The 26,131-nt window shown below is 52.1% G+C and overlaps 1 protein-coding gene across 7 annotated transcripts in view; it reads left to right on the top strand.

Annotated features, from left to right (window-relative positions):
- The window catches only part of TPD52 (tumor protein D52), an 81,835-nt gene that overhangs the window by 35,409 nt on the left and 20,295 nt on the right, over positions 1–26,131 (top strand). For all 7 annotated transcript variants that reach the window (XM_036338765.1, XM_036338763.1, XM_036338762.1 and 4 more), the window contains exon 2: positions 24,638–24,753. In XM_036338765.1, the coding sequence (XP_036194658.1) occupies positions 24,638–24,753 (116 nt within the window). The remainder of the gene's footprint in view (positions 1–24,637; positions 24,754–26,131) is intronic.

Genomic DNA, 26,131 nt, shown 5'->3' with positions numbered 1-26,131 from the left:
ATGTCTAACCACTATGCTGTACACCTAAAACTAATATAATATTAAATGTCAACTATAACTGGCAAAAATGTAGGAAGAGTAATAAATCAGTTTGGTGATTGGTTAGTATTCTTAGCCATCTGATGTAAAGTGATGAACCTGTATACCTAGTGCTTTCATCTTTCCTGGACAGCGAGACTGGAATTGTGTGACTTGGGGGTTCTGGGTACTTTCCAGGAATGCATTTCTCCACTCCCTGCCCCTCCCACGCTGCCTCTTCCGTTATCCTGTCCTTCCCTGCGGGGCGAGCTTCCTGGGATAACTGTCATTATATGCTCTTTCGATAAATACCTGTTTGGCAGTGATGTTTGGTAAAACTGAGAAACGTCGGTACGGAGCGCTCACAACCATAAATCCAGGTGTCATTAGTCAGATGTGAGTGTCGGGTTCTCAGCCTCAGGCCGGGAGCCAGGCTGCCTGCAGCCTCCCAGCCGTGGATTTGGTTTCGAGGCGATGTGTGGCGTTGGCGCTTGACCTTTAAAAGGAAAGATGGGAGATTGTGTTAAAAAGGGGAAATATGGGAAATGTGTCATTGGAAATGGCATTTCTTAACCAAAGTCACAGGTTCAGATAGAAATGCTCTACATTTTATATGACACTATTTCTTAACATTTAGGATAAAATGGGCAATATTTGTGCTGTGTATTTGTTGAGTGGCTGCTGTGGGAGAGGCCTAATGAAGTTATTAGGGTTTAGAGCAAGCCCAGCGCCTGCATGTCTAACTTGCTGGTGGAGTGTTTGGAGTGTTTGTTATGCCTCAGTTTGCAGATGATGGAAGCTCATGGCCAGAGGTGAACTTTAAATAAGAGCCTGCTGGTCGGAGCAGCTCCTGCACTCCCCCGAGCCTCTAGCTGCTGGGAGTCTCTGTGCGCGTGGGAGCTTTTCCAAATTAAAGTCTGCTCCCCAGTTCATTTATCCCCTGTAGGCTCCGCACTGGGTGTGTTTATGCCCCCCTCCTCCCCTCCCGTACAGCCTGTCAGCAAAATGGAAACAGTTGGCTTGGAAGAAACCCCTTGACCTTCCCATAAGCTCACCGCAGAGCCCCTGTGCTCTGTCTTAAATAGATTATCACTCGTAGACGGAGCAGCCTGCTCTCACCGCTTACTCCTGGGCCATCTTCCAGACTGTGTGTATGGCTGTCCGTCCAGACCCTAAGTAATCCCTGCCGAAAAGGCCACGACAGTGACATAGCCTGTTCTGTCTCTTGGTCTAAACTTCCCCGCTTTGTGGCCCGTTAGGACGGCAGGAAAAAAGCAGCACACACCCCAGATGCAAAAACTCTTTGGCCACAAAATCTGAGTCTTGGTTTTAAAGAGATACCTATTTAGGAAGTGCTAAGACCACGTGGAGTGACAGGTCTGAGAGCTTGCTCAGGCTGTATCCTAAGGCAGACACCGTGCTGCTGTCTAAAGCAGGCCTCCGCCCCCCCCCCCCCCCCCCCCCCCCGTGCAGTGGGGAGGAACCCGTCCTTGAGCACGGTCCCCAGGTGGTCTGTGAACATGTGAAAGTGGGAGAACTTGGCTCTGAGCCTGTCGTCATGGAAACACCAGGTGAGGAGGGACCCGAACACTGAAACAGACCTGTTTAAAAATGAAAGATGTGGATGTTGCAGTTAGTGACCTGGTACTGAGGGAAGAGCGAGCTATCTCGCTATGATTTCCTGTTGTGCTAACGAAACTCTCCAGTCAGAGCAGGAACGCCGCCTGTGCAGGAGGGCGACCTCGTGGGATAGTGAGGCCTCTTTGTACTTTTGGGATCCAGCCTCCAACTCCCTCGTGATGGAGAATTTGTCAGCAGGTCCTGGTTTTCCCTGTTAGAGGCTCAGCTAGAAAATACGTTTGAAAATAGGTTGAGGGGGGGGAATAAAGTCTCGTTCTCATTGTAACTCCTGCTCTTCAATATTTCAAAAATCATTTTAAAGGGGAAAAATGCTCCTGGCCTGTCTGTGGGGCACAGACTCAATTTCAGTTATTTTGGGAGGACAGAAAAGCATCCCGCTAGGAGGCTGGAGCGCCAGGTGAGAATTTCCTTGCAAGTCAGTCGGTCAAGCAATGTTTAACCTTATAATTGGGCAGTCAAATGGACACAAAAATTAACCATTCCATATGGGCCCTTTGGTTCCTATTTTCAGTGATGTATAACTTTGCTGTCCTTAACTAGGTTGGTGGTTAAATTGTCCTGTATTTGTCCAGCTGGAACACCTTCCCGCTGGCTGCTGAGGTAACTTGTCCCCGTGTCTGATACCAGTGCCTGCCTCTCAGTTGGGTAATGACATTGTCCGTCTGTGTGCACTTTGAGGCCCCCCAAGAGAATTTTTGTACCTGTCATAGCTTTTACATCAGACCATCCCTTAAGTACCTTTCAAAATTAGGGAGAACACATCCAGACCTACTTGAGTGATGTGTTAATGGGCAGGTGGAAACTTAATATTCTTTATCGTCCTTTGTGCTGCCTACATTTCCATCTGCAGCAGCATGAGTCAGCTAATGGGTTGTTGCTCTGTAGTGTGCACTTTGCTGGCCAGACTGAGGGCTGAGCTGCCCAGGGGCGCCCTCTGCTGACACTGCCGAGCACAGGTGCCTTCCTGGGGTTGTGTGACGTGGATTTCTCCTGACACTTTCTTTCTTTTGGCTAGTTGGTCTCTTTCTCTCCAGTGATTACACATTTATGGATCATACAATACAAAGAGTTTTGGAACCTTCTTTGTTTACGGATTGTCTCAAGAATATCTTTCCCTGTAAAACATATACATGTCCTCAGCATCATGTTAATGTTGGTGTAATTTTCTATTATGTGGATGTTCTATTCAGCATTTAAGCTATCACTTTTAGGCACATGTGCTGATTTTCCTCCACTTCAGGTAGCAGTAGAATGACCATCCCTTGTGCGCCTACCATTCATAGGCGACTTATTAAGTTGAGCTGGATGAGTGGGTAGGAATTTGACAGGTAGAAATACAGGGAAAAGAGGCCCCAGTTTGAGACATTGTCTTGCCCGAGTTCAGATGTGTCTGAGAAACAGGAATATCAAGTTTGGCTAAAACGTGACTGCGGTAATAGTGGGAAGTGGTTGGAAGGTAGGACTTTTTCTACTGAAATGATAGACTTCAACCTGAACCATAAGTGGAGTCACATAGAAATGTATCTATACCAATAAAAGGGCAATATGCTAATTAGACCGGGAGACCTTCCAGACAAAGCCATGGTGGCGGGCCAAGGCAGAGCTGGTTAGGGGTGATCAGGCCAGGAGGGGAGGGCAGTTGGGGGTGATCAGGTTAGCAGGGGGGCATTTGGGGGCAAACAGGCCAGCAGGGGGGGGGGCAGTTGGGAGCGAGCAGGCCCCAGTGGGGGGCATTTGGGGGTGATTGGGCCTAAACCAGCAGTTGGACATCCCCCAAGGGCTCCCAGATTGGAGAGGGTGGAGGCCGGGCTGAGGGACACCCCGCCCTCACTCCCCCCCACCCCCCATGAATTTCGTGCACCAGGCCACTAGTTTGTTTCTAGCTGGGAAGCCAGGACAGCTGGCTGGAGTGGCCCCGATGCGGCTCTGCCATCCATGACCTGCCTCTGTGTCTTCCTCTGCCCCTCCCCAGTCTCAGCCGGGGTTTGTTCACCTGGCAGAGCAAGCGCCTCCTGACCTCTCCAAAGGGATTCCCTTTCTCTCATTACTCCTCCCGGGAACATCAGGGGAGGCCTGGAGGTGGTGCTGTTTGGGTCAGATATCTGCCCTAGGGCAGTCCCCGTGAGCAGGGGGTGGGGAGCCTGCAGGGGCCGAATCTGAAGTACAGCCCCTGCCTGGAGCCAGGGCACAGGTGGGGACTGTGGGGTGCTCTCCCGTGTGGAGCAGGTGAGGTGGAATTCCTCGAGGAAAGGAGGGTGCTGGGTGGACACAGCAGGCATCTGTCCCAGCACAGATGTGGGGGGTCTCCACCTAAACACTCCAGGTCGGCTGAACGGGGTGTGGCCAGTGACCCACAGAGAGGAACGGCACGAAGGACATGGAGTGCAGGTTGGGTAGCAGGTCTGGTGGCGCCCCATAGAGCGCGGGAAGACTTGGGGACCAGGTCGTAGGAACGTTGCGAGGGAACCCGGTAAACGCAGTCTGGTCTGCTGGGGTTCTTGTTCCAGCATTAAGAAGGGTCCAGCAATCTGGAGAAGGTTGTGCGTAGATTAAATAGGAGTCCGGAGACGAAAGATACTTTTGAAAGGCATTGGGGGTCAGAGGAGCCTAGCTGAAAGAGCTAAGATCTAAGTTCTAAGTTCTCAGGTCTCCTGTCTCAGGACCCCTTGCTTTTTATTAACACAACTTGTCCTGAGGTGAGGCAGAGATAGTCACTTCAAAGGGTACACACAAGCATTGTCAGAATGGGGGAATTAGCCTACTGGCTGTTCAGGTGTTTGGCCAGTAGGAGGCAATAACATGTAGATTAAGATGCCCTGAGCTGTTTGGCAGCAAACAATTAATTTAATGCATCCTATTCAGGTTTGGGGAAATGCTCTCAGCCATTCCCAGATTTGGCCCTGCTGTCATGCTGGAATTGGTTTCTGGCACTGGTCCCTGTTGATAGTGAAGTACCTTTGGAAGGCCCACATGACAAAGTCGGGCAGGACAGGACTAAATCTCTCCTGGTGTTTCCTCCGTCATGCCCACAGCAGACATGGAAAGGGCTGCCACCAAACCAGAGGCTTCTCCCTGGAGCCCGACTGTAGCGGTAGGCATCCCCGAGTCCCCCCTTAGCCTGTTTCTACCTACGGTGCATCCTACGCACCATCTCCAGATTGACCTTCATAAAACTCTCCACCCGCCTCTGCCTGGCTCAGACACCTCCAGTGGCTTTTTTGCACCTTGTGTGAAGTATAAAAGTTTGTCACTCAAGGTCTTTAGTGGTCTGTCCCCAAGCTACGTTCCCATGTTCTGAATCTTACAACTCCCTTCTCCTTGGTGTGGGACCTTGCATCAGCTGGGTTCCTGCCAGTCTATTGGCATGCCCCATGCTGTCCTGCCTCCGGCCTCTGTCCACTCTCCTCACCTGCGGGAATGACGGTGCGGACCTGACTGGAGACCCATAGCCAAGAGGCAGGGTGTGATATATCCGTCCTGAGATTGTACCTAAGCAGGTGGAGTAGTAATTTCAGGTATCACTTAAATTCTAAATCCTCATGTTTATACACAAGACCTTCATTCCACATCCATCAGCCGGACCTTCAGGGCAGGTACCACCATGGAGAATCAGTGCCCCTGGCAAGGAGCACGAGGGCCCAGGGGGCTGGAGCATGTCCCGTTCTGTGTGTTGCTGCTGTGGACGAGGGAGCTGGGACGGGGAGGGCTTCCAGGAAGAGGTAGCCATGCTTCTGCCTGGATCTTGAAAGATGAATGACTTTAGAAGGAGAAAAAAAGGTGGCACTTCAGGTGGAGGGTGTCGTGTGGCCTTCACGACTGCAGATCAAGGGCCAGGGGTTTGGAGGGATGGGGACACGTGTGGAGGTGGCTATGCTTACGCCGTCGGTCAGTATTGCTGCCTCTGTCTTAGCTCCGGATACTCTATAAGTGACCATGGACTGGATGGCTGATGACAGTGACACCCGTTTCTCACAGTTCTGCGGGTAGCAAGTCCAAGGTCAGGGTGGATCTGATTCCTGGTGGGAGCCCTTGTCCTAGTTGGCAGATGGCTATTGTCTTTTGTGTCCTTCATGGTCGAGAGAGACTTGCAACACTGTGGCTCTAGGAGGGAGAGCGGGTATGGAGAAACGCTTTTTCTACCAGTTAGAGACCAGTGCGTGGGGTGCTCAGAGGACGGGGAACCCACTAACCACACTCTGGTCCAGGGACAGTCCTGTGGTGCCTGCCCTGTCACATAGGAGGTCCTGTGGATCTCAAGAAACCAGACAGTTCATTCTTTCAAACAGTAATAAAAATTATTCTATGTCTAAATGTGGAATGAACAGCCTCTATAGTTGTCCACATTTGGGTGTCTTTTAGGAGAAAAATACAGATTGCTTGTTGTTGCTAAAATTCAACTTTTTAAAAACTTAAGTAAGATAAAGACTTGCCCCAAATAGTGTACAACATGAGATTAACAAAAAAATAGAATATGGGCCAGCCAGTGTTGCTCAGTGGTTAAGCACCCATCCATGAACCAAGAGGTCACTGGTTAAATTCCCAGTCAGGTCACATGCCCCAGTTGTGTGCTTGATCCCCAGTAGGGGGCGTGCAGGAGGCAGCCAATTTATGTCTCATCGATGTTTCTATCTCTCCATCCCTCTCCCTTCCTTTCTCTCTAAAAAATCAATAAAAACATATTTAAAAAAATAGAATATGAATCATGAGTTGGGACAAATATAGATTGTCTTGGTGCATATATAGTGTATGGTGGTTTTTTCTTTTTAATGCTTCAGATATTTTAGGTTTTCTGTTTGCTTCCAGGCGAGGGAGAATATATTGCATTCCCTTTTTGTCAGAAAGATTTGAAAAGGTAGGATGGCTTTCTTGTTGTTCTGCAGTGACTGACCAGGCCCACCTAAGGGGTGGCCCTTCTCTTTACTCCTCTATAGCAGGTGAGCCATGCGGGCGGAAGCATGCGGTGGGTTCCTGCGCCGAAGGCCCCAGTCCCTGGGGTGTAAAGAAAAGAAACTGGTGTAAAGGAAATGAATCCGGTGACGTAGACCTTTTGTCTGATGGGTGGACCGGGGCCCAGTCCCCCCTGGGGCATGGAACAAAGGCAGACCCACTTTTCATGCACCTTTGCCCACGGGTTTGTCGGGTTTGTCGCACCTGCAGAGGCGTGGCCTGAGTTCAACAAGGAGCTGCAGGCACACTGGGCGCTCAGCCTTCGGAGCTGTTTCTTCTCTGCAGAACATGTGACCAAAACAGGGTCTTTGAAGAAGAGGAGGGGCCGAGGGAGGGCTGGGAGGGCAGGCAGGTCAGACTTAGTTTAGATAAAATGATAGTGGAAATACAGCTTTAATTCTGCACCAGGTTGTACTGAGAAAGCTGATCGAGATCGCAGGAAACGAGGCCTTAGAGGTGCGCTCTGATCCGTGGAGAGATGCTGGCGCAGATGGAGTGGCGGGATTACTGCCTGGTAATCCTTCCTTGTCCTGGAGGATTAGGCTGCCGGGGCCATTTTGGTCAGCTGACCATTAAAAACACACAAAACAAACCTGCCAGTGCCCGTGTGGCGTTGCTGGAACTGTTGGCACCTGTGGGACCTCCTTTGTTGACCCAAGAGAGCTGTTCCCGCGCTTGTTCCTGGTTCTGTTGCCTGCCCCCCCCCAACCCCCCCGGGAGCAGCAGCTGGGGAGCAGCAGCTGGGGGCAGTGCCTCCTGGGTTGCTGGGTGAAGTCCTTTATCAAACGCCTGTGCGACTGCGGCTGTGAGGCTCCGGGAAGGAGGCCTGTCTCTAAACCCCGTGGACTCTTCGGCAGGTGGGGGTGTGGCCGCAGCTGAAGGACACTGGTGGTGGCCAAGCCATGCGCCCCGCATTCTGGAATGGACCTGGGGCGATGGAGCCCGACGAGGACTACCAGTCCCCCTTTGATTTTGCCGCCGGAGTGAACAAGGAGTACCTGTACCTGTCTCCCAGGGGGCACCTGTCGCCGCCCGGGTCGCCGGTGCCGCCGAGACTGGGTAACCACGAATGTCCCGAGTTCACTTGTCTGTAAGGAAACCTCAGCCCACGGGGGTTGGCCGGGCTTTGAAATGATCCGTGTAAGGAGGGCCGGGTGTGCTCTGTAGAAGCCAGTGGACAGAGCTGCTGCAGATTCCAGGCAGAGACAGGGCTGTTAATGCGAGTGTGAGTGTATGTAAATGCAGATGTGTGCGTGGGCTTTAGAGTCACTGCTTATGTGAGTGTGAGAGCTCTTCTGCTCACTCGGAATTCATAAGCTGATAAGCAATCTAAAAGCGGGGGGTCAGGCCTTTGTTCCCAGTCGCCTCTACAGTTTCTGAAGACATCTGCCCCTGGGTTTTGTCTTCGCTAAGATGACAGCATTCCGGGTCCTACTTATGTCAGAGGTAGTCCTGGATTTTGTTCTGGAACATGAAGAGCAACATTTGGAAACACCCAGGCAAGAGGTCTTTTTAAGTAGGAAACTCAAAGTGGCTGTTCTTTTGGCCATTCCTGCATCTGCTTGCTCCAGAGTATTCTGAGGCCAGGGCTGCTGTCGAGGTCTGGGTTTGAGTGTCCTGAGGGCTGGGCTGCTGTCGAGGTCTGGGTTTGAGTGTCCTGAGGGCTGGGCTGCTGTAGGGGTCAGGGTTTGAGTGTCCTGAGGGCTGGGCTGCCGTAGGGGTCTGGGTTTGAGTGTCCTGAGGGCTGGGCTGCCGTAGGGGTCTGGGTTTGAGTGTCCTGAGGGCTGGGCTGCCGTAGGGGTCTGGGTTTGAGTGTCCTGAGGGCTGGGCTGCCGTAGGGGTCTGGGTTTGAGGGCAGCCTGAGCATCACACGGCAGTTCGCTCGTGTCACAGCTGATGGTCGGCCGCGGGGAAATGACCTCATCTGTAACTTACCAGAGAAGTAAGCAGATTTTCCTAGAAGTTCATTTTCTCCTTAATTTGCTCTTTGTAAGCTTAAAAAGTGGGTAATTTAGGAAGAAATGGACCAGTGTGCAGCGTGAAACCTAGTTGTCAGCGTTCCGGTCGCAGTTTGCACCTTCGCTGAGGGATTGGAGGCACCTGCAGCCCCGTGGGGTGTGGTCGGGATGTGCAGGAAGGGAAATGGGGAGGGTGCAGCTAGAGCTGGTCTCTGGAGTTGGGAGCTGGCAGGCAGTAGCCTGGTGCCGCTGGGCCACCTCGGACCTGTCGCCTAGGGGTGCCTCCCTACGCCTGGCGCCTAAGGCTGGGCCATCCGTGCTGACCTCTAACCCTGTGTACAGGGGCTGTCCCAGAGCAGCACGCGGAGGGAGGGGGGCAGAGTGAAACCGGGCGCAGTGCCTGACTTCAGGGTGAGCTGGGGTCCACGTGGCCCCAGGAGGATTCGTGGTGCTGGTCTTAGTTCTCAGGGGATCTGTCTCGGCTCCTTTCACTTCCCGTTGCCATAGTTGGTGCCCTCGGATGTTTTCTGTTAGAACAAAAGCAGCTGGTAGGGTTGGGCATGTCCCTGGGCACCTTGCCAACGATTAGTATTTCAGTTCCCAGGACCAGCCTGTAGGGGTGTGGGCTCACAGGGTTAAACTCAAAGTTACGAGACAGCAGACAGTGACCAGCAGACACCAAACTCAGGTGCCCTCTAGGGCTCAGATACAGAGGTTTGCTTCAGTTGGAAAAAGGAGGGGAGAGAGCATTCAAACAGAAGTCACCGTAGCCACCTTCTAGTAAGAACAGCTTGCTTCTCAAATACGCAAACAGAGGGGCCTGGCTTGGTCCTCCCAGTCTGTCCCGGCCCCTCAGGGCACAGGCGGCCATCTGTTTGAGCATCGGTTGATGCAGGGGCCTGGGTGGAATGGCTCCTGGGCCTTCACTGTGCTGGTTCTCATGGCTTCTGTGTAGGACTCTCAGGCCAACGGACCATCCATCCATTTACAAGCTTTTGGCCACTATCCGTTTTCTTAATCAGCAGACGAGGTGTGCTCACAGAAGGACTGACATTCAAAGGAATCCTACGCAGAAAGGTTGGGAACAACGATCTGAAACACATATTCTTTGATATTTATCCAAAATGCCATCACCGGGCCAATGAGGAAATGATGAGATTTAATCTATGGGCAGAGTGTTCCTGAGAAGCAGTCTGTGTTCAGGGGAGGAGGAGGGCTGGCAGCGGGAGCAGAGAGGTTGTAATCGGGCCGGTCCGTCTGGCCCCTGTTCAGAAGTGCCTTCGACTTCTTGACCCCCAGTCCTCATCAATGCCCCTGTCAGCGGCTGGAGCAGAACTTACTCTTCCCATGTGTGATGAACTCTGAGATTTTAAACTGTTCCATCGATTCTTTTGAAAATGGGTTTCACAACCCATAGTCTGAAAAACATTGATTTCTAGGAAGTTTCAAAATCTGGAATATAAGCTCCATTAGAGATGCTAGTCCTCCCCAGCACGTGGAATAGTGCTGGACATCTGTGGCTCAACACATATTTGCTGAATGAATGAATGCCTGCATGAATGACTGGATGGATGGATGGATGGATGAGCGAATGGATGAAACTGGCCAGGGCTAGTTCACACTCTGGTCCATTTTACAGATGTGAACATTGAGGCCAAGAGAGGTGTTGTGAACTCCCCACATCACAGAGCTCAATTTTTAAGCCAGTGTTTGATTTGTTGCTTTTTTTCTTTAGTTTCCACTAGTTTGGCCTCCGTGGTGAGGATATAGAGCAGGTTACTCACTCAAGGGGTAACTTCCCTTTGGTGAGGGTTACTGGACTAGTGGATTCTTGTGCCGTGTAACCTGGACACTGTGTCGTCTGCAGTGGCCGATCACGGGCAGGTCCACGGGTGGTGGCTGGGGTGCTTTGGGCCATTTTCTCTTTCCTCTGTGACCACCTACAAGGATCCTTTCCCAATGAGAGTTACATCAGGTCTCTCCCTCTTCAGGGTTCTCCAGTGTCCAGGAAGTTGCAGTCCGGTTTATTAAAAAGCAAACTTGGTTTGTTTCTAGTGATTTCAGGAAGTAGGAGTCATTAAAAAACCTGACACACTTAATGCAGTCATATTAAACCTGAAAGCACTGGAAAGAACACACGAAGCGGAAATCCCTTAGCTCAGAGGCCTCCTTGTTGCTGTTTTACTTCCCTTGTGATTTCTGCTCTGGGTCATGCTCTTCCCTTTTAGGAAGCGGTGAATCACATCTTGAAAGTTTTTCATGATTGCAAAGGTCTTAGCACACTTACCGAGGGTACACCGAATAAAAATCAGTGCAGGATTAAAGAAACGTAGACCCTCCTTTTTCCTAGAGAGGAAATTTAAGGGTGGAAGTGACTTCCTCTCTGGGAAGCCCCAATCTCTCTGTCACTGACCTTCCTCCTCTCTTCTGTGGGGTGCCCCATTATGAGTCTCGCATTTGGTTAGGGTTGTGGGGGATGATGGCTCCGAAAGCATTGCCTGAAGATTTTCATTTATTTTTTTAAGATGAAGGAGATTTAAAGGTCCATTTAAGAATACCTGGAGGAGCCCTGGCTGGTGAGGCTCAGTGATTAGAGAGTTGGCCTGAGCACCCAAGGGGGCAGGTTCGAATCCTGGTCAAGGGCATGTCCCTGGGTTGCAGGTTCAATCCCCTCCCGTCAGGGTATCTGCCAGAGGGAACCAGTCCATGTGTCTCACATTGGTGTTTCCCTCCGTCCCTCCCTCCCTCCCTTTCACGTCTTAAAAATCAGTGGAAAAACTATCATTGGATAAGGATAGTAACGACAAAAATCATTTAAGGAGTGTAATTAAAAACAGGAATACCTGGGGGGGGCAAGTCAGGCGTTTGGAAATACTAACGTGTTCTGCCTGTGCCAGCTCTCCTTCCTCCCCCACTGATGCTGCGGGGGTTTGTGAGGTGAGGATTTGGAGGGTGACCTTTTCGGGGGGAGCCGGTCTTGGGAGCAGGGCTGGCCTCCAGCTCCCGTTCCCTCTGTGCTTTAGTGCCCTGTGCCCTCCTCAGCCCTGATCCCGCCCAGGGCATCTCCTGGGACCTTAGGTCTCTCTCAGAGGGGGTGGCACAGGCTTCCTGGCTTCCCTGTTCCTGCTGCCGGCTCTGTGGTGGCCCATTTCCCCCTCTGCGGTTTTACTGACCTCACTACGGGCAACCGTGGGAAATTACAGCCTCAGGAACTGAAAGTTTCCATGGCTTGTGCTGCCGAATCTCTTCCACAGAGAATCGACGTCGAACAGGAGGTATCAGATGCCCCTTTGCCGTAAGTCCCTGGGTTTCCCCCCGGGCAGCTTGGTCGCCACCTCCCTTTGGGCATTTGGCCACTTGAGGAGCTGATGCTGAGCTGCCTTTGTCACAGCTGGGCGTGGGCAGAGAGCAGGTGCCACACGGATGAGGCACGGACACCCCCACACGGGGTCACCTGGCTCAGGATGTCCGTCAGGCTGTGGCTGTGTTAAGTGGTCCTTAGTGTGTGGGGCCTCCGCAGAGGACCGCTGTGGGGGGCCCTCTGACTGTCGCCTGCACCTCCTGGGAGTCGTTACGTCCGGAAACAAGAGACCCGGGCACAGGAGCGGGGGCCCCGAGCACAGACTTACAAGGGGAAATGCCTTTACCTTGTGAGCTTTTTGGATATTACACCAGAGACATTCTGGACCACAAGTTTTACCTCCTCCTTATGTGTCTCTTGGTTTGAAGAAGGGGGTGCCTATTTTCCTCTTGTTTGTGCTTAAATAAAACAATCTTTAGACACTGACGTTTCTTATTCCTACTCTGGTCTTAAAACATTGTTGCCTCTTTAAGACTAAGAGGTGGATACGGTTTTGTTGACAGAAATTTCTGGGGCTTGATTATAACTCTAGCCAATTAGAGATGTCCCTGTCGGGGCGGCTGCATTCATGTTGTCCCTTCTGTGATGTCATGGGCGCCCCGCACGCGTGGCTCTGTGACATGAAGGTAGGGGCCTGCTCCAAATGTAACAGTCCTTTGATAGGTTATGAGACTGAAGTTGTATTTTTTTCTTAGAAAAGTGACATTTTTAATATTTTAAATAGAAAAACCTTGGTAGTTTCCACCACTAAGTGAGGATGAAATGTATAAAATAAGAAGCTCGAGATGTAAGGTAGAGAATGAGGAAGACCGAGTTCTTATCTTGGCCCTCACTCAACTTGGCCCTTCCTGTAGTTCATGTTCAGGGAATGTCGCTGGTGGCAGTGTGCCAGGCCCTGGCAGGAGGTGCCACGCGGCTGAGGAGGCGGGGTGGGGACTCAGTGCTGGGGCCTGTGTTCCAAGCCTCATGGGCTGGTCCTAAGAGCAGTAGCTGTTACTCATAGGGAGTTATACCCAGAGCAGGGCCTGGGTCACAGGGGCCGGGAAATCCTGTAAGGGCAGGGGACACCTCATATGGACTAATTAAATGAGATGAGGAGGGGTATTGGGAATGGAAAACACGTGCAAAGACGTAAAAAAGAGAGCATGCTTTGGCAAGAGATGGTGGAGTTGGTTGTACAGCACACTGAATGTAACCAATGCCCCTTCGCTCCCCACCCCCCCTGAATTGTATGCTTAAAAATGGTGAAAATGGCCAATTTAAAAACATTAAATGGGCAAAAAGTATGGGAGGTAGTTTATGTTATTTTACCTTTTGAGTTAATCATTCCTTTTAAAAACCAAAGCATGGCTGCGGGCGTAGCATGAGGCGGAGTGGGAGTGGCTGGGCTCCCCATGTCAGAGCCACGTCTCCGTGAGCAAATGGGGCTGTGAGAGGAGTTAAGGGGAGGGAGAGCCAGGTCAAAGTCAGACTCACTTGGGGGCAGGTGGTCAGTGGACTGGAGGGGACAGAGAGCATCAGGGAGCTTTGGGGGCAGGAGTCTGAGCAAGAAGCAGTGAGAGCCTGAGCTGAGGCAGATGGTGGGGTTGGAGATGAACCGTATCCCGGGGAGGCAGGTGGGTACCAGCGGAGAGGGCAGACGGAGGCTCAGAGCTGGATGCCTCAGAGACGTCCCATGTGACCATGCCTGAGAACTGTTCCTGGGTGAAGGGGCAGAGGAAGGGCACATGCCAGGTTGCAGGGGAGGAGAAGAGATGGGAAGCGAGGAGGTGAGCTGTAAGCCCAGCTCCACAGCAGAGCCGAGGAGGGAGGCAGGAAGTCTGAGATGACTCGTGGACGTGGAGCGGTGGGGACCACAAATCCTTGGGCAGCATTAGCACGTGCCTGCTCTTCCTGTTCATCACCCTTTAGAATATTCTCATACAGACCCAGAGAGCGAGCTGGCATTGCCCTTTCGTTTTTCTTTAACAGGTAATGGGGTTAGGGCTCAGTTTCTTAGGGCTGTTGCAGCAAACTGAGTGGCTTAAAGTAACAGAAAAGTCTTATATTTTCAAAAATAATTTTTCAATTATAGTTTATGTATGATATTAGTTTCAAGTATACAACCCAGTGATTAGACATTTATATAACTTATGAAATAATCCCCCAATCAGTCTAGTGCCCATCTGACACCATGCATAGTTATTGCAATGTTAGTGACTATTGGCCCTATGCTGTGCTTTACATCCCGACTGCTTTGTAATTACCGATTTGTACTTAATCCCCTAATCCCTCACCTCTCTCACGCATCTCCCGCCCACCTGGCAGCCAGCAGTCTGCTCTGTGTCTCAGGCTGTTTCTGTTCTGCCTATTCATTTAGTTGTTATTTTAGATTTCACGCGTAAATGAAATCATACAGTGTTTGTCTTCCTCTGACATCTCACTCTGCATACTATCCTCCAGGTCCCCCCTGTTCCTGCAGGTGCAAGGTTTCATTCTTCTTTACGGCTGAGTCACAGTCCATTGTATCTGCCCCACTTCAGCCATTTGTCTATTGATGGGCACTGGGTTGCTTCCTATTCTAAACAGTGCTGCCATGAACATATGGGCACATATGTCTTTTCAGTTTAGCATAAGCAACAGAAATTTCTTATATCTCACGTCTGGAGGCTGGAAATCCAAAATCAAGGTGTCGGCAGGGCTACACTCTGCAGCACCTGAAGCCTCCCTGGACTCATTCCAGCTCCTGTGGTCGCCGCAGTCCTGGGCATTCCTGGCTGTGGCTGCATCACTCCAGTCTCTGCTCCATCACCACGCAGTGTCCCCTAGTCTCCGCTCCATCACCACGCACTGCTCCCCAGTCTCCGCTCCATCACCAGGCACTGCTCCCCAGTCTCCGCTCCATCACCACGCACTGCTCCCCAGTCTCCGCTCCATCACCACGCACTGCTCCCCAGTCTCCGCTCCATCACCACGCACTGCTCCCCAGTCTCCGCTCCATCACCAGGCACTGCTCCCCAGTCTCCGCTCCATCGCCACGCACTGCTCCCCAGTCTCCGCTCCATCGCCACGCACTGCTCCCCAGTCTCCGCTCCATCGCCACGCACTGCTCCCCAGTCTCCGCTCCATCGCCACGCACTGCTCCCCAGTCTCCGCTCCATCGCCACGCACTGCTCCCCAGTCTCCGCTCCATCGCCACGCACTGCTCCCCAGTCTCCGCTCCATCGCCACGCACTGCTCCCCAGTCTCCGCTCCATCGCCACGCAGTGCTCCCCAGTCTCCGCTCCATCGCCACGCAGTGCTCCCCAGTCTCCGCTCCATCGCCACACACTGCTCCCCAGTCTCCGCTCCATCGCCACGCACTGCTCCCCAGTCTCCGCTCCATCGCCACGCACTGCTCCCCAGTCTCCGCTCCATCGCCACGCACTGCTCCCCAGTCTCCGCTCCATCGCCACGCACTGCTCCCCAGTCTCCGCTCCATCGCCACGCACTGCTCCCCAGTCTCCGCTCCATCGCCACGCACTGCTCCCCAGTCTCCGCTCCATCACCACACAGTGCTCCCCAGTCTCCGCTCCATCGCCACGCACTGCTCCCCAGTCTCCGCTCCATCACCACGCAGTGCTCCCCAGTCTCCGCTCCATCACCACACAGTGTTCTCCGTGTTTCTATATCTTTATGTGATGTTCTCCTCTCTGGGTCTCTGTGTCCAAATGTCCTTCTTCATGTAAGGACACCAGTCTTGGATGAGGGCCCACCCCAGTCTAATATGATGTTATCTTCACTCAATTACATCTGCAGAGACCCTGTTTGCAGGTACTGGGCTTAGGCAGTCTAGTCAACCTTTTTGGAGGACACAATGCAACCCAACACCATCTAATTTCAAAGTTCATGGTTGTCTCTTTCTATTCTTTAAAAAAATATCTCTGTCCCCACTTTCTTCTTCTCTATATTGTTTGAACTCAGTGATGCAAGATTCTATTCAGATCTAAAATTGTCTGACATGGCTGAAAAGGTTTTTTCTAAAATGTTTTTTTATTGACTTCAGAGAGAGGAAGGGAGAGGGAGAATCCTCGACCAGCTGCCTCCTACACACCCCACACTGGGGATTGAGCCAGCAACCCAGCATGTGCCCTCACTGGGAATCGAACCATGACCTCCTGGTTCAATGCTCAACCACTGAGCCATGCCAGCCGGGCATAGCTGGAACGGGTTTAATTGATGGTCACAGAAAGTCTTGAAGGAAGCAGTTGGCTTAATTGGGTGAAGAGTCAAGGACTGTTGGGGTGGCTGCTCCCACATGGGGGGCCTGGGCTGCACCCATAGCACCTGAGCAGGAGGTGCTCACTAGACTCCCCATCACGGCTTCATGGTAATTGTAGGTTCGAAATTTGTATGCAAAGGCGTTGCTTCCTTCCCTGGCTGACGTTTTTGGGAGCCTGTGGGGAGAACGGGGCTGTCCGTGGGAACGTACAGAGAAACTTCATTGGAATAAACCCTTACCCCATAAACCGGTTCACATAGAACATCTGTTAGCATCGGCTCTGACCCAGCCCTGACTGAGGAGGAAGGTAAGGTGCGGCGGCAGGATGGTCGTCCAGACGTGCTCAGACGGGAATCTTCCCTTCCTCATTCTTCCCAGCTTTCCTCGGGCTGAAGCCTGAAGAACTTCATTCTCCTCAAATGACTAAGGAGTTCCTGGAAGTCGGAAGCATCGTATTTCAGCACAGCTAAGGCACCAGGAATTTTTTTACCTTATTTTTAAATCTTAAAAGTTTACTGTCTTACAGTTCCCATGAGTGGGTAGTCTGGAAGACACCACAGATGTCAAGAGGAACCATTATTTTATGTTCCATTAAGGGGGGAAAATTGCTTTAAGTTAAAAAAACGTTTATTTTCACTTAAGATTTTAATTTTATGCTCATGGACATGCTTTCAGATTTGTTGAGACACGTACATTGGTCATACCTCTCCTGTGCATCCTTTTTAAAGAAAAATAAGAGAAAGTTTTCCAGAAACATATCCACGTGCCCTAACTTACCTGTATTGCTTGTCAACTAGGAGTAATCCATGTTTGTTTTGTTTATTGAATGAATGGCATTGAACGCCTGTGATGCAGCCTTTCTTAAGAGAGCGGTCTCCATTGTCTGAGCCACTCACATCTGTTTTGTAAATTTTGAGGCCGGGTTGCAGGTGGTTAAACAACTCCGCCCCTAGGACTGCTTACCTGGCAGGCTGTACAGTGCACCTCCAGTTCACAGATGTAACAGGCAGAACTGTGCCTTAGGTTTGAATGGGAAGAAACTCCAGGCTCTGTCCACCTTCTCCATCGCCCCGGCGGTGGGCTCACCTGGCCCCAGCGGCCTGGCCTGTCTGTGGGCTCCAGGCGCCCCCGCCCCAACCTCTTCAAGGGGACCTCATGGGTGAGATTGAAGACAGGCAGACCGTCTGTTTGCACAACTAGAAGAAGAATCGAGGAAGTGGCTAAGATGTTAATAACCTGGTGAAACAAATTATTGCCAATATTCAGTCACTTGGGTTCGATCGTGGTACCTGTGACTTTCAAGCCAGGGATCCCTGAGTCCCCACACCCTGTGGGGAACGCCTGGCCCTCTGCGTCCACCTTCCCTCTGGACTTGGCCTTTGACCGCCCTGCTCATTGGCATCTCTCTAAGAATAAGAGGAAGAGGTTAGTCAGAGCGACCTGCGTTTGAATGTCACCTCTGTGCGCAGTTTGCTGATCTCGGAGGGCCTCCATTTCCTGATGGAAATAAATACCCACTCCGGTGCTGGTGGTAGGGCTTTTGTTTTTATGGATTTTTTATGAGATCACATGGAAATCTCCCTCGTGGCGTGTGAGACCTTAATAAACATCCATCATATTTTGTCCTTCTCCAAGTTTTAAAAACAGCTTTCCATCAGATTTTGAGGGGGAACATTAAAGTTAATAACCAAGTAAGAATTTTTTTTGATTATAGTTTTGAGTAATGGGTATATACAGTAAAGTGTTTCCCTTTCCCAACTTTCATGTGTTATGCCCAGATTTCAAGATTCCCAAGACCCCACCAGGGAGCCAGCGAGTCCGATGCAAAAGTAAAGAGTCTTCTATTCAAACCCGGGTCTGGCTCCCCTACCCTCCTTACTGACACAGTAGCAGGTGGCAGAGAGAGACCTAGCCCGATGGGAAGAGGAGTTTTATAGGGGGGTGGAGAGGTGACTGTGGGTCCTGCCGATTGGCCAGGCGCAAGTCGGTGTCTCGTTACACAGGATGTGGTCATCTCCATGGCACGCACGTCCCCTGATTGTCATTGGTTAGTTTAAAAAGATTCCGGGCGTGGCCAGCAGAGGCCTGGGCTTCCGGGAAGAAGGTGCCCACTGAGCACGTGGCTGCAGCCCCAACGTGGAGGATTGGGGCAAGATGGAGGGCGCAGCCCTCGCTCTTTCACATGTTGCAAGTGAGAAATTAATATCTTTTCTCCCCAAAGCCAGATTTCATCTCTACAGTAAATATTGCTCTCCCACTGAGCATAGGGAAATGGGGCAATATTAGCTAGAAAATCCACTAAGGCAGCGGTCGCCAACCTTTCGGACCTCGTGGACCACCAGAGGTCAATGGGCTGCCCTTGGCGACCGCTGCTCTAAGGCCCCATTGGGATCTGCAGGTGTGGGGAACGGCCTTTTTGGACCTGATGGAGCAGTTGCTTTTGATCTCGTGTGCCAGCTGCTTGTACTGTGTGCAGGGTCTTTTTATTGTTGCTTCTAGTGGCTTCCCAAGTCTGACCTCTTAGCCCCGACTCTTTATTTGTATGTATTTTGGAAATCAGTGATTTGAAGCGTGTGCTTTAAAATCAAACCATCTAGGTCCCACATCCTAACTGCACCGTGTTTTCAGATGTGACCCTGGGCAGGTTAACTTCTGTGAGCTTCAGGTGCCTCGCCTGCAAGTGGCAGGTGACCCGCCTCACAGACATGCTGCCTGGGAGTGATGGAACACTCAGACCGCCCCGCTCGGAGAGGGCAGCCTGCGCTCTGTGGTGGCTGTGGTGGCGAATAGTTTTCCCAAGTCACACCTGGCTGCGGTGCTGGTGATCTCAGCATCCACCATCCTGTTCTCCTTTGCGTCCTCTGTTTCCTGTTATTTCCCTCCCGGTGAAACCGCACCTTTAAAGTATAATGCTGATCATTTGCTGCCACCTGCAGGCTAATATGGAGAAAGTAGGACATGTAATGTGCTAACTTTCCTGGATTCTAAATATAAAATCTCAAGGTCATCTTGGAGGTCCCAAGGCCAACTGGGGCAACCTCATGCCCCCATTTTCTGAGCTATTCTCTTTCCCTGGTACTCTAACTGAATACATATTCGAATGATATTCGAATCCCTTTAGATTCTTTCTGGAATTGGGCAGCTATGCATAAAGCACTGTTAGTAATCAGATACTGAAGTTTCCTGCTTAAGTAGATTTGCAAAAGGCTGTTTATGAAAAAGTATGGAAGAGTCCTTGTTATTTAAGCCATGGTTTAGCATCTGAGTTCTGGGGTCTTGGGAGGTGTCTTGTTCTAGTTGGAGAAGTTGAAAGGTCTGAGGAAAACATTAAAAATAAATAATGTTGCCCTGGCTGGTGTGGCTCGGTTCATTGGGTATTGTCCGCTGCACCAAAAGGTTGCTGGTTTGATTCCTGGTCAGCGAATATACCCCGGGTTGGGGCTTGGTCCCCGGTAGGGGGCGTGCAGGAGGCAGCCAATCAATGTTTTGCTCTCAAATCATTTTTTTCTCTTTCTCTCTCTTTCTCTCTCTCTAAAAATCAATTAAAAAAATCTTTAAAAAAATCATGTTTATAAGGAACTCTCTTACGGTTTTTTCTGTGATGCCTGTATGATTGCTACCTGTATGCTTGTCTTCCATTTTCAACCTCACACTCCTTTGTAATGTAACCTGGTGTCGGGATGCATTTGCAAGCACGTGGACCCGGGATGGTTTCTCACAGCACCTCGCAGCGCCGCCTGCAGTCTGAATCGTCCGCACTTGGATCCGCGGTGTCACTGCGAATAGCAGGGGGCAGGCCAGTGTGGCTTTGGTGCTGAACTGCAGGTTGAATTTGTCCTGAAAACCATCGGGGTCGCCTGAAGGATTTTACCTGGGGAGTGACATGATCAGATTTCTATCCTAGAAACGTACCCAGGCACCCTGTTCCCAGCTGCTTCGGGGAGAACCTGTTATACTTGGAGCCTCACCACCCCTCACTGTCCCTCCCTCCCTGGTGTTGTCTGCAGGAGAGGGCTCACCCTGGTCTGTTGGCCACTCCAGTTTGTGGCCTAAATAGTTTCACGTGTGTTACTGTGATGCCTTTGGCTATTCTGTGAGCACCTTTCAGTAGGCACTGTTTTGATACTGTTATACCAGTGATTGATGTTATTGTAATTACTAACTACCATTGTGCAGTTAACATACAATAGGCTGTGTAGCAAGTGTCCTTGTACCTTTTACCAGATGTACACACATGTGTGTCATTGACTCACCCTCCTCGTAGCCTGGCTGCTTGCTGGCGCCTGTTGAACGGCGTGGTATTCTTCCTTCTTCCTGTCCGTCTGGTTGGTGGCTAGTCTGTCATCGCCTGCGGGCACCTTGCTCTGGTTGGTGCCACATGGCTGCCGTGGCTGAGCTGGCATTCCCTAGGGATGATGTGGGGGGTGGGGTGGGGAAAAGCCATGGTGTCCGTGATGCTCAGTGGTCCCCCACGTAAAAGCACCTGCTGGCTGCCGTGGGAGACTGAGCACACGCACCTGTGACGGGGGCACCTGTGACAGGGAGGCACCTGTGACATGGGGCACCTGTGACATGGGGCACCTGTGACATGGGGGCACCTGTGACAGGGGGGCACTGTGACATGGGGCACCTGTGACGGGGGGCACTGTGACATGGGGACACTGTGACAGAGGAACACTGTGACAGGGGGGCACCTGTGACAGGGAGGCACCTGTGACATGGGGGCACCTGTGACATGGGAACACCTGTGACATGGGAGCACTGTGACGGGGGGGGCACCTGTGACGGGGGGGCACCTGTGACATGGGGCACCTGTGACAGGGGGGCACTGTGACATGGGGACACTGTGACAGAGGAACACTGTGACAGGGGGGCACCTGTGACAGGGAGGCACCTGTGACAGGGGGGCACTGTGACATGGGGACACTGTGACAGAGGAACACTGTGACGGGGGCACCTGTGACAGGGAGGCACCTGTGACATGGGAACACCTGTGACATGGGAGCACTGTGACGGGGGGGCACCTGTGACAGGGGGGCACTGTGACAGGGGGGCACTCTGACATGGGGACACTGTGACAGAGGAACACTGTGACAGGGAGGCACCTGTGACAGGGAGGCACCTGTGACAGGGGGACACTGTGACAGGGGGACACTGTGACAGGGGGACACTGTGACAGGGGGCACTGTGACAGGGAGGCACCTGTGACATGGGGCACCTGTGACATGGGGGCACTGTGACGGGGGCACTGTGACATGGGGGCACTTTGACATGGGGGCACCTGTGACATGGGAGCACTGTGACGGGGCACTGTGACGGGGGGCACCTGTGACATGGGGACACTGTGACGGGGACACTGTGACAGGGGGCACTATGACAGGGAGGCACCTGTGACATGGGGCACCTGTGACATGGGGGCACCTGTGACAGGGGGGCACTGTGACAGGGGGGCACTGTGACAGGGGGGCACCTTTGACATGGGGGCACTGTGGCATGGGGGCACCTGTGACATTGGAACACCTGTGACATGGGAGCACTGTGACAGGGGGGCACCTGTGACGGGGGGCACCTGTGACAGGGGGGCACTGTGACATGGGGGCACTGTGACATGGGGACACTGTGACAGAGGAACACTGTGACAGGGAGGCACCTGTGACAGGGAGGCACCTGTGACATGGGGCACCTGTGACATGGGGGCACCTTTGACAGGGGGGCACTGTGACGGGGGCACCTGTGACATGAGGCACCTGTGACAGGGGGACACTGTGACAGGAGGACACTGTGACAGGGGGACACTGTGACAGGGGGCACTGTGACAGGGAGGCACCTGTGACATGGGGCACCTGTGACAGGGGGGCACCTGTGACAGGGGGGCACTGTGACATGGGGGCACCTTTGACATGGGGGCACTTTGACGGGGGCACTGTGACATGGGGGCACCTGTGACAGGGGGGCACTGTGACATGGGAACACCTGTGACAGGGGGCACTGTGACAGGGGGGCACTGTGACATGGGGGCACCTGTGACAGGGGGGCACTGTGACAGGGGGGCACTGTGACATGGGGGCACCTTTGACATGGGGGCATTGTGACAGGGGGGCACCTGTGACATGGGGGCACTTTGACATGGGGGCACCTGTGACATGGGGGCACTGTGACATGGGGGCACCTGTGACATGGGGGCACCTGTGACGGGGGCACTGTGACATGGGGGCACTGTGACAGGGGGGCACTGTGACAGGGGGGCACCTGTGACATGGGAGCACTTTGACATGGGGGCACTTTGACATGGGGGCACCTGTGACATGGGGGCACTTTGACATGGGGGCACTTTGACATGGGGGCACCTGTGACATGGGGGCACTGTGACGGGGCACCTGTGACATGGGGGCACCTGTGACATGGCACCTGTGACAGGGGGGCACCTGTGACGGGGGCACTGTGACAGGGGGGCACCTGTGACATGGGACTTGTGACGGGGGCACCTGTGACATGGGGGCACCTGTGACATGGGGGCACCTGTGACAGGGGGGCACCTGTGACATGGGGGCACCTGTGACGGGGGGGCACCTGTGACGGGGGGGCACCTGTGACATGGGGGCACCTGTGACGGGGGGGCACCTGTGACATGGGGGCACCTGTGACATGGGGGCACCTGTGACATGGGGGCACCTGTGACGGGGGGGCACCTGTGACATTGGGCCACTGTGACAGGGGGGCACTGTGACATGGGGGCACCTGTGATGGAGGGCATTGTGACATGGCACCTGTGACATGGGGGCACCTGTGACAGGGGGGGCACTGTGACATGGGGGCACCTGTGACAGGGACGGACGGGCAGACTGACACAGGAGTAGGATATAAGGGCCATGAGGAGCTTGGTGAGCAAGATAAATAATATGTAAACGTGGTACTTTAAAAAACTTAAAGTAGCTCATAATGAGCAGAATACTAACGTTTTAAACAAAGACAAGAGGAGGATCAGTGCTGTGCAAAGCTGTTTTGGAGCCCGTGGCACAATTTGGGTATTTGGTTTATTGTAGATTCTTTGAATTAACTTTGATTTTTACAAATGATTGCATTAAAAATTAAAATTGCTCATAGTGAGTTTTTTGGTGCCCCTTAAATTTTGCACCCATGGTGTGGGGGCTCCCTGGTGGTGGGCGGAGCGAGGACAGAGCTGCTGCCTCCCTGGTCTTGTGCAGGAATGCTGAGACTGTGGGCTCTTCCTGCAGGAGGAGCAGGCCCGCTCTGCCCCAGGGCAGCGGCCCCCGATGCGACTGGTCTTAAAGAATGTGGAGAGTTCACATGGGTGCTGGTCTTTTCTCTGAATATACACTTTAAGGGTTGCTAAGGGGACCTGGATACACACACACACACACACACACACATATGTACAGGGTGGGGCAAAAGTAGGTTTACAGTTGTGAGTATGCAAAGCACAGTTTATTCTTATATTATTTAACTAGAGGCCTGGTGCATGAAATTCATGCATGGTAGGGTCCCTAGGCCTGGCTGGCGATCAGGACCAATCTGTGGGGCGATTGGCGGGGTGATCGGGGCCCCTGCTTGCACCCACCTTGGCTGGCCTGGCACTGCCCGCTTGTCGCCCCTGCCCCCCACTGCTGCCGGTCACCTCCCTCTGTGGGACAACCAATGGGGCAATCAGGGGGGCCCCCGTTGGCACCCACCTTGGCTGGCAACCTGGCGCCGGCCGTTCGCTGGCCCCACTCCTTGCTGCCACCGTCGGGGCCTGCGGGCTGGCGGCAGCTTCTGCATTGAGTGTCTGCCCCCCTGGTGGTCAGTGCACATCATAGCGACCGGTGTTCCATTGTTTGGGTTGCATATTAGGGTTTTATTATATAGGATTATTGTATTGTTTTCCATACAAACAACTATAAACCTCCTTTTGCCCCACCCTGTATATGAGTGCATCACACACACACACACACACACACACACGCTACGAGAAGGTGTTTCCTACACCCACTCCCTAGTGGAAGGAAACAGGCCGAGCGCTCAGCGGTTCCCCCTCGCGCGGGGTGCAGTGTGGGTTCACAGCCAGAGGAAGCTAGAGCCTCCTGGAGCGCCCCCACCCCACCCCCGCTTCCTGAGAATTACTAGTGGTGTCGAGTCACTGGTTTAGGATCTCAAGCCTCGCCAAGATTTCATTCCTGGCCTTGTCACTTCTCTGCTTCGCAGTGACTATATCATGACTGAGGACATGAACAGAAACTGAGCAAATGCTGTGTTTTCTAAATTCCAGCTTTGGCAGAGTCGAAGCTGGTGGTTTTTCGTGGTTAGCACCGAGTCTCCTGTGGCCCTTTCTGGGCAGACTGGGTTGGTTCAAGGGGCAGACGGATGATGCGTGGTCCACCCTCACTGCGTGACTCTGGCTGGGTCGGGGGCGGGCGTAAAGGAAGACTGCGCTCAGCTTGCATGTCTTACAGCCTTTCTTTGCAACCCCGACAGGTCTGCTGAGAACAGACCCAGTCCCCGAGGCTGGAGAGGATGCTGCTGCCACGATCAGTGTCACGGAGACCCTGTCTGAGGAGGAGCAAGAAGAGCTGAGGAGCGAGCTTGCAAAGGTAGGGGAGCATTCCCTCCGGAACTTGCACTTAAAGCAAAGCGCCGTTTGGTTTTCTGAAGCCCTTGGTAACATCTTACAGTCAGTTCCGAGGGAGAGAAAGCAGCGTGTGTTCACTTGTCCTAGAGCGGGAAGAGCAGGTAGAAGAGAGAGAATCACTTTGTTTTTGCACGAGGGAAGGTATATATGGGTAACGTGGGTCTGGAAGGAGGGTGATGAGAAATGGATGAGACGTGTCTTCCTGCGTTTGATACCCTTGGCTTTTTGTCTGCATCCATGACTTTGTTCTACCCTGGGTTGTGGTTTGGATGTAGGCACCTTTGAACCTGCTCTCTCTCTCTCTCTCTCTCTCTCTCTCTCTCTCTCTCTCTCTCTCTCTCAGAATTAACCATTTATAGTGTACAGTTCAGTGGTGTTTAACACAGTCACAATGTTGTGCAACTGCCACTTCTGTCTAGTTCCAAGCATTTCCAGCACCCCCAGAGGAGACCCACATTCATTAAGCGGGCACCCCCAGGGCCCCCCTCAGCCCCTGCTGATCTGTTTCTTTGGATTAACTTGTTCTGGGTATTTCGTAGAAATAGAATTTTTCGACATGTGACCTTGTCCCTGGTTTCCATTGTTCAGCATGTTTGTGGGCGTCCTCCTCCTGTCCCATGTGTTGGTTCTTCACTGCTTTTCATGACTGGATGATATCCCATCGTCTGAATCTGCCGTATTTTGTTTATCCATTCATTCATCCGTGGACATTTGGGTGTTTCCACCATTTGACTCACAGATACGTACTGAGGCACATTTGTGTAAAAGGACTTGTTTGCGTACCTAATTTCAGTGCTTTTAGCTATAAACTTGGAGATGCTGTGTCATATGGTTATTCCACAGGACTCTTTGGGGAGCCATCAAAACTGTTTTCCGCAGCAGGGACACCATTTCACATGCCCATCAGTACGTCCTTGTGGCCAGCGTTTGCCATTCTCTGTCTTTTTTATTATAACTATCCTAGTGAGTATTAAGTGATGTCTTGTGTGGTTTTGATGCTGTTTCACTAGTGACCAGTGCTATTGAGCATCTTTTCTTGTGCTTATTAGCCATTTGCATGTATTCTTTAGAGAGATGTATATTCTGATCCTTTGCCCAGTTTTTCAAAAACTTTTTTTTGGTCTTTCTGTTGTTGAGATAAGAGCTCTTTATGAGATTTGCAAGGAAGTGTGTTTTCTCCCTCCTGTATGGTGCCTTTCTTTTTCTCCATAGTGTCTTACTGCACAGAAGTTTCACATGTGATGAAGTCCAGTTTAGTTTCTCTTTAATTGCTGGTGTTATATCTAAGAACTTATTTCCAAAACTCAGATCATGAAGATTTATCCGTGTTTTCTTCTAAG

This window comes from Myotis myotis, unplaced genomic scaffold (genome assembly GCF_014108235.1).
Source record: "Myotis myotis isolate mMyoMyo1 unplaced genomic scaffold, mMyoMyo1.p scaffold_m19_p_16, whole genome shotgun sequence".
NCBI classification, from domain to species: Eukaryota; Metazoa; Chordata; class Mammalia; order Chiroptera; family Vespertilionidae; genus Myotis; species Myotis myotis.
The sequence above is the reverse complement of the archived record's forward strand: the minus strand, read 5'-3'. Positions and strand labels throughout refer to the sequence as shown.